The sequence below is a fragment of the Penaeus japonicus genome, unplaced genomic scaffold, assembly GCF_977035675.1.
Source record: "Penaeus japonicus unplaced genomic scaffold, GWHDUDI00000001_assembly GWHDUDI00000042, whole genome shotgun sequence".
In the NCBI taxonomy this organism is placed as follows: Eukaryota; Metazoa; Arthropoda; class Malacostraca; order Decapoda; family Penaeidae; genus Penaeus; species Penaeus japonicus.
The window spans coordinates 22,207,929-22,215,927 of NW_028234444.1; the positions used below are offsets into that span (position 1 = coordinate 22,207,929).

General features: G+C 34.8%; 1 protein-coding gene across 3 annotated transcripts; it reads right to left on the reverse strand.

Moving 5' to 3' along the window:
- Positions 1-301: 301 nt before the first annotated feature.
- On the reverse strand, positions 302-6,681 carry Atg6 (Beclin-1-like Atg6). 3 transcript variants are annotated; one of them, XM_043037188.2, is made up of 8 exons: positions 6,601-6,681; positions 5,427-5,558; positions 5,143-5,294; positions 4,662-4,868; positions 3,877-4,064; positions 3,066-3,339; positions 1,706-1,929; positions 302-1,138 (listed from the first exon to the last, which is right to left on the reverse strand). In XM_043037188.2, exons 2-8 carry the CDS (start codon positions 5,533-5,535, stop codon positions 1,018-1,020), a joined length of 1,275 nt encoding a protein of 424 aa, XP_042893122.1. In that variant the 5' UTR covers positions 5,536-5,558; positions 6,601-6,681; the 3' UTR covers positions 302-1,017. The 3 variants fall into 3 exon arrangements, with proteins under 3 accessions (XP_042893122.1, XP_086391257.1, XP_042893124.1); XM_086535131.1 differs by having other exon boundaries at positions 6,543-6,634; XM_043037190.2 differs by having other exon boundaries at positions 6,505-6,626.
- Positions 6,682-7,999: the final 1,318 nt, after the last annotated feature.

A 7,999-nucleotide genomic window follows, 5' to 3' on the forward strand; every position in this document is an offset into this window, starting at 1 on the left:
TAAGTGACTCCTTGGCGAGTAACTTGTTCTTCCTCTAAGCAAAATCAATTTAAAAAATCAGTAAATAATGCATGATTGCGGCATTACTACATTAAGGATCAATTTCTCTGCTTAGTGGGAAGAGAAATCTGTGTAAAAATGTAGCATAGCTTAACAAATATATTTACAAATAACATTTGCTTGTGTTACTTGAAAAATGACACATGTTATTTACCACATGTGTCCCATCACTAACATTCATGATGGATATAGAAATATTAATGAATATTCGAGCTTATGAAGGTAAAAAAAAAAATAAGTATTCAAATTATAATCACCTTTATTTTCTGGAGAAAAAAAAAAGAAAAAAAGTTTTGCCCATGTTACATGACTATCATCATAAATATTTTTCTTATATTATCACTATATCATATTTACTATATGATACATACAAAATATCACAGAGAAGAAAATAATATGCAGTGTGAATATATATAAAACTGCATATTTCCTGACAGTATTACAAGGGGTTGTGTTATACACTGTTGATAGACAATACTTAAGTATATAATCAAATAAATAAATGTTGATACACTTTGCTAATAAGGAAAAAATCTACAAAATTAACTAAAATTAAAACATATTCAGATATATTATTCAACACACACCGAATTTAAAAATAAGAATATTTAAAACCTGGAGAAGTTTTTGACATTTTTGTATTGAAATGTTCCAATCCCCTGCATCAAACAGAATTTCTAACTCATCAAATTACTGAAGAAAAAAAATATATGTCACTCTCTACTGGACATAATTCCTTCACAGATAAATTTCACCCTAAATCAGCTAGCCCCAGACTCTCTCTCTCATTCAAAAGAAGAATAAGTTTAATAATAATAATAATTAAGATATTTGCAATCAAATGAATAAAAATGTCAGAGATATAATCATCATTCTATATCCGCTTCCGAGCAGTCAGGCCGTCAGCTTTCATTCCTTCCATGCCCTTAGGCCTCCCCTTTTACTTCGACTTTGTGTTTACGCTTCACCCTGCGTGCTTGAGAAGAGAGCAGACGACACCCAGGTCAGGCCCCACTTGAGGTTTGTTAGCAGGAACTTGAGTGCCTTTGTCCACTGTTCCTCACTGTTAAACTGCATCCTGTTAATGGATAATGTATGGTTATAATAAATTAACTGCATTCTGTTCATAGATAATGTATGGTTATAATAAATTAACTGCATTCTGTTCATAGATAATGTATGGTTATAATAAATTAAATTAACTGCATTCTGTTCATAGATAATGTATGGTTATAATAGATTAAATTAACTGCATTCTGTTCATAGATAATGTATGGTTATAATAAATTAAATTAACTGCATTCTGTTCATAGATAATGTATGGTTATAATAAATTAAATTATCATGTGAATAATATTCAATGAATGAATATCTATGACCTGTATGGGTTATGAAGAATAGTGCTATAAATAATATTGAGATGAATAATGATATCTGTCAAGATTAACATATCATTTATGCTTTTTCATTATATCAAAGATATCAAATTGAACAATTTTTTTAGTTACAGGTTAGGTAAGAGATACAAGAAGCAAAAGAATAAAGACTCAAGAGGAATTAAGACAGAGAAATGAAAAGAACGAATCAATGAAATAACTGAAAAAAGACGATCACGAAGGACGGAAACAATGCCGGGGGAACCTACTTGATCGAGAATGAGTTTCCCGAAGACGGATCCTCGATGAAATGTTTGTTGATCCTATATGGCAGGCAGAAGCGTGCTGCCTGCCCTCCCTGTGCCTCCACGTGTTGCTGGAACTCTGCGACGCACTCTAGGAAGGCCACCATGCCTGCGTCAAATTTCGTATCCCACAGGAACCTGAAGCCTCCTGAGCCGTACAGGGGTAGCTCCCGGCCCTCACCCACGACCTGAGGGAAGGAGGTTGGTCAATCAGCAGGTGTGTCAGGTTCAGGGAAATGAGATGACACTTGGTTTTTAATGGGTTACTTCAAAATATATCCAAAATAAAAAAAATATATATATATATCAAAATATATCCTTATTAACAAATTAAATTGGAATTATGGAAACTGTAGATCACTTTGCATGCATTGAATGATGGAAATGGAAATTATTATTAAAAGAGAAAGAAAGTAGAAACAAATCAAAGAAGAAAAGGTAAAATTAAAATAAAAACTGGGCAATAAAATAAAATAACAAGAGCATAAAATAGAAGTGGGATATGAAAGAATAAGAAGAAAAAGAACAAGAAATACATAACTAATAAGAAGACAAAAAACACAGGGAGGAGGAGGAGGAGGAGGAAGAAGGAGAAGGAGGAGAAGGAGGTGGAGGAGGAGGAGGAGGAGGAGGAGGAGGAGGAGGAGGAGGAGGAGGAGGAGGAGGAGGAGAGGGAGAGAAAGGAAGAAGGGAAAGAAGAGGAGGAGGAGGAGAAGGAGGTGGTGGAGGTGGAGGAGGAGGAGGAGGAGGAGATGGAGGAGGAGAAGGAGGAGAAGGAGAGGAGGAGAGAAGAGGAAGGAGGAAGGAGGAGGAGGAGAGGAGAGGAGGAGGAGGAGGAGAAGGAGGAGGAAGAGAAAGGAAGAAGGAGGAGAGAGGAGGAAGGAGGAGAAAAGAGAAAGGAGGAGAAGGAGAAGAAAAAAAAAAAGAGAGAAGGAGAAAAAAAAGAAAAGGAAAAAGAAAAAAGAAAGAAGAAAAAAAAAAAAGAAAAAGAAAAAAAAAAGAAAAAAAGAAAAGGAAAAGGAGAAGAAAAAAAGGAAAAAGAAAAGAAAGAAAAGAAAAAAAAAAAAAAGAAAAAGAAAAAGAAAAAGAAAAGAAGAAAAAGAAAAAGAAGAAGGAAAAGAAAAAGAAAAGAAGAAGAAAAAAAAAGAAAAAGAAAAAAGAAAAAGAAAAAAGAAAAAGAAAAAGAAAAAAAAGAAAAAAAAAAGAAATAGAAGAAAAAGAAAAAAAGAAAAAAGAAAGAAAGAAAGAAAAAGAAAAAGAAGAAGATGCCCATGCCAAACCCCTAATCCCATGAGCATCCAATGAAAACCAATGTGGTGCCAACCTCAATATACGAGTGGTTGCCGTAGGGGACCAGGCGGTGCTTGGAGAACTTGAGCCCGATTTTCCTGGCGAGTGAGGCCAAGAGTAGCACCGTCTGGCCCCAGGCTGCGTTGATCTCCGGCCAGGTCACGGGGGCCGTCGGCAGCCGTCCCAAGCGTAGGTTGTTGATGGTGCCGAAGTGGCCCGAGTGCCAGATGTGGAAGGTTGTGTTGAACACGTTGGTTTTCTTGAGCTTTTCCAGCTGGTTCTGCGTGTAGCTCAGCTGGCTCTTCAGGCTGGTGAATGTTAGGATACTTTGAGATATGACAATCCAGTTGCAACGAAAAGTGGATTTCCTAGGTCAGTTTTATCATTGTGAATCATTATCTGACAGGTTTTATTCTGTAATAAATTTTCTAGCTTTTAGGTGAACCGAGGATGTATTATTCGTATTCAGGCTAATTGTGAACTGATTTAAACTACCTCACATTCCTAAACCACTGGGTTGTGTAATACATAAATAAATTACTATAATGACATATCCTAATAAACTACTAATTTGAAAAGAAAGACGAAGCACCTAATGCTATGTTTTCCATTTAGTAGATGCAATCAGCGGTACCAGTACGGAAAATTTTGTGCTATCTATCACTATCTACCTTTAAATAATTGCAAACTACCTCTATTACCATCAATACCCCCATCACTGTTACCAACATCGAAATCACAAAAATAGTTATCTTAACTATGGATATATCCATAAAAAAGTCATCTTTAAACTGATTTTACCACCATAGTCATATTTCTTCTCTAACCCAAAGAGAATTCCACACCTTCTGTTCTCGTCCTCCATGGCTGTGAGCTGTGACTTGTGCGTGCAGTACTCCCTCCAGTATCTCTCCTCCTCGTCCTCCAGCCGTGCTTTCTCCTCCTCGTGTTTCTCCAGGACCTCTCTTGCTGCCTTCTGCTCGGCCTCGACCTCAGACAACTCTGCGAGAAGTCTCTCTTCCTCGACTTGTAACTGTGGGGGTTTTGAGGGCAGATTGGAGAGTTTTTTTTTGTTTTTTTTTGTTTGTTTTTTTAAATAGCTTGAAATCATATTTCATTTAAATTTCTTGTTGGAAGCTATCATTTATTTATATAATATGAAAGTTAGTTCTTGCAATGACATGCCATATCTAGATATGACACCACCTCTATCACTCCCTTACACATTAGAAAAATGAATCAGGTAACTGTACTACTATTATCAGCACCTTAAAAAGAAAGAAAGAAAGAAAGAAAGAAAAAGAAAGAAAGAAAGAAAGAAAGAAAGAAAGAAAGAAAGAAAGAAAGAAAGAAAGAAAGAAAGAAAAAGAAAGAAAGAAAGAAAAAAGAAAAAAAAGAAAAAAATATAAATAAGAAAAAAAAAAGAAAAGAAAGAAAGAAAGATATATATATATATATATATATATATATATATATATATATATATATATATATAGTATATATATATATATATACACATATATATAAATATATATATTATATATATATATATATATATATATATATATATATATATTATATATATATATATATATATATACATATATATATATCAAAATATGCAACTTACATTTTTCAGTTCACTTTCTAGAGCCGTCACATCCATATCTGGCATGTCAGCAAGGGAATTGAGCAGTTGCTGTGACATCTGAGCTTGTCTCTGGGTGCGCGACAACGTAGTGTCCATGAGGTCGAGCAAGGCATCTGTGCATTCCTCACATAGTGGGTGGTCGATGTCACTGTTTGAGCTGACCAGATCGTACAGGCCAGTCGCTACCTGGGAATACAGTGAAGGTGGGATTAGAAACTACTGTAATTGAGATCACATGGATGAGAGGACAATGTCTGCTTAAAGACTTTTGTTCCCTAATTCTTATTGTAAAATAATAATAATAGTAATAATAATAATAATAGTAGTAATAATAATAATAATAATAATAATAATAATAATAATAGTAATAATGACACTGACAATGATAGCAACAACAAGAAAAATAACCGATACAGAAAATTTCTCCACAGCAATCAAAATATAATAAAAAGAATTATACCTTTAGCGGTTGCGACTTCTCTGTATCCCCAGACTCGCCTACTAAGGTGAATCCATGAGGGTGATGGCCGGAATCTGTCAACTGTAGTGGTGGCACTAGTTTGTCTACCTCTGACGCATCGAATTCCGCTTCTTCCCCAGGGAATATTGGCACTGTAGAATAAACGGGCAAGTTCTATTATATCTACACTAGAACAAACTGTTACATTTCGAAATGAACGTTGCGGTAAACTGATCATATAAAAAATCGTTTCAACCGAAAACGATACGACAAATACTACTCACATGCTAGTTCGGCGAGGATATGTTCATTTAGATGAGAGAATCCAGGATCCAACTGGATAGGATGCAGGCAACGTTGGCACACAAAGTTCACGGTCACCCTTGCATCCATGGTTAATTATAAGTGTCAAAACCCTGAGGAAGAAATCACTTCATAAATATATACCAGGGGAAAATATATCATTTTGCATACTCGCACAAGTAAAATATAAAAGCACATACGCACAAGTAAAATATAAAAGCACATACGCACAAGTAAAATATAAAAGCACATACGCACACATATAAAAATGCAGAGGTATACTAGTCTCCAGAATGGGAGTCGAGACCTACTGTATTCAAGCCATTACTAAGGAACCGTAAATCATCACAAAAAAACATTTATTACACAATAAAGTTCTTACATTAGGGAAAACTTCACGGAGTTTTAGTAACTGCTCGACTCTCTGAACATCATGAATTTTTTCGAAAGTAATGGACGATTCAGATTCCCGACAACCACTTAAAGATGTAGTAAAGACAAAAAATTATGCCTACTTGAAGAGTGAATTTTCCTTCCCTTAGGGCAACATACAGTCATTCTTTCTGCTTCATTAAGTGGTTTAGTACCACTTGCAGACATCACTCCCTTGTTCAGTCTGGCAGATAGTGTGCATGACTGAACTGCAGCAGTTTATATATAGTAAAAGCCACCTAAATTGCTTGGCATAGAAAATACTGCAGTTAATATATAGTAAAAGCCACCTAAATTGCTTGGTATAGAAAATGCAGCAGCTTATATATAGTAAAAGCCACCTAAATTGCTCAGTATAGAGAGTATGGCACACACATATAAAGATTTTAAGATTTCTGTCTTCTGATGCTCTACACACCTGGATGACCTATGTAAAGCCATTAGTAAGAAGAGCATGACCTTAAGGCTAAGGTTGACATTCCGTGTATATGGAAATCAAACAGTATAACTGCATCTAATTAAGTATTCTTAGCAAAACTAATTCTTTTTTAGAGGACTTGTCAAGCAAATCTTCATACTTACAACGTACATCTTTTAAGCCCTACACACTTCACACCTAATTCTCACCCTTATCAAAGAATTACAGAACCTTCCATATAGATAACCTGCCAGATCCCACTTGAAATAAAACTTCCTAAACTTCCCAAACTTCCTGAATCTTACTCGATACTCGATACTCATTCCGTCGTGTCGCCAGAAAGTGATTCCTTGAGGACACAATGACGTCGTTGAGCTCACGTTTTCTTTGGTGTGGTTGGTGAGAGAAAATGGTTGGTTTTAGGGTAGACTTGTGTAATTTGTTTTTTGTGTTATGTTGTTTGATATTTAGGGGAGGGTGGGTTTTATCTGTTGTTTGTCAATACGGAGGAGTGTTTTGGAAGGTATTATCATGTATGAAAGTCATATATATATAATATCTATAAATCATATAATTATATATATATATATATATATATAGTTAGCGTATAATAGGAGGTATATATATATATAGTAGTAGATATATAAAAATGTCAATGTAGACTGCAGGTATATTACAGTTTCATACATCTTCTTACTTGGCTTTACCTGGCTTGTTCCACCACACTTTCTGACAAAGTCAAAGTCAGATACTGTAATTAAGGCAGCTAGTGATTGGGTTTTTTATTTTTTCCTGGGCTTTCTTTTTAATTAAATTCAACCTTGAAAGTAATCGTTCTGCTTCAGCATTGGATGTCGGCAGAGATAATACCTGCATTGTAAAACAGAACAAACAAAACAAATTCTACAATGCATCACACATTGTCTTTGATGGTTTAAAATTCACTGCCACCGATATGACGACCAGTGCTTGGAGAGCAGGCATCAGTAGTCGATTACGGGCGTCCGCTTTTATTAGATTTATTTTGGAAAATAATCTTTCATTGGTTGTAGGCGAGGGACCAACACTTGTAATGCAAAATGACTTAGATTCTAAAAAAAAAGAGAGAAAAAAAAATCTTCAATTAAAGCAAGTTTATTAAAAAAAGAATGATTTCTTTTTCCTTCACCAGTTCTAGAGGAATATTACATGTGTCTATATTCCTCCATTCATTGTCTAAAATTAGAATATTGCCAGTATATACTCGAGGCAAAATATGAGCAAAATCGTATAGTGTTGGCAAGGAATCCCTGCTGTTCTTGTTAAGAGAATTCTTTTGGCAGAGAAAAGAAGCATAAACCGAGATTTTGTCGTTAAAATGAAACTTTTTTTTCAGAGCCATTGCAATTGAAAAGTCTCTTGACCGAGGCAGGACATGATAAACCATGTCGGGCCTTGTCAACGCAATCTTTCTTACAAAAATAATAAAGCAAATTTTTGTACATTCTCATTAAATTTTCATACAATAAATGGATCGTGGGACCATCTTGCTGGAAGAGGAAATTAATTAACTCTCTCAAAAGTAGGTAATATAAAATTGATAAAAAGAAAGAAAAAAAAAATACTGATGGGTCAGTAATACCTTTAAGTATTGAATAAACAGATTTCTTTTTTTCAGTTTCCTCAATTTCTTCTGCAAAATATATTTTTTATTGCCTCCCATTG

Bases quoted from the DNA above. Each gene is read 5' to 3' on its own strand.
- Atg6 (XM_043037188.2), bottom strand. From the start codon at position 5,535: ATGGATGCAAGGGTGACCGTGAACTTTGTGTGCCAACGTTGCCTGCAT. The intron at 4,065-4,661 runs GTAAGTTGCATA...AAACCCCCACAG, and splicing joins TAGAAAGTGAACTGAAAAAT to TTACAAGTCGAGGAAGAGAG. The intron at 3,340-3,876 runs GTGTGGAATTCT...AACATTCACCAG, and splicing joins ATGGAGGACGAGAACAGAAG to CCTGAAGAGCCAGCTGAGCT.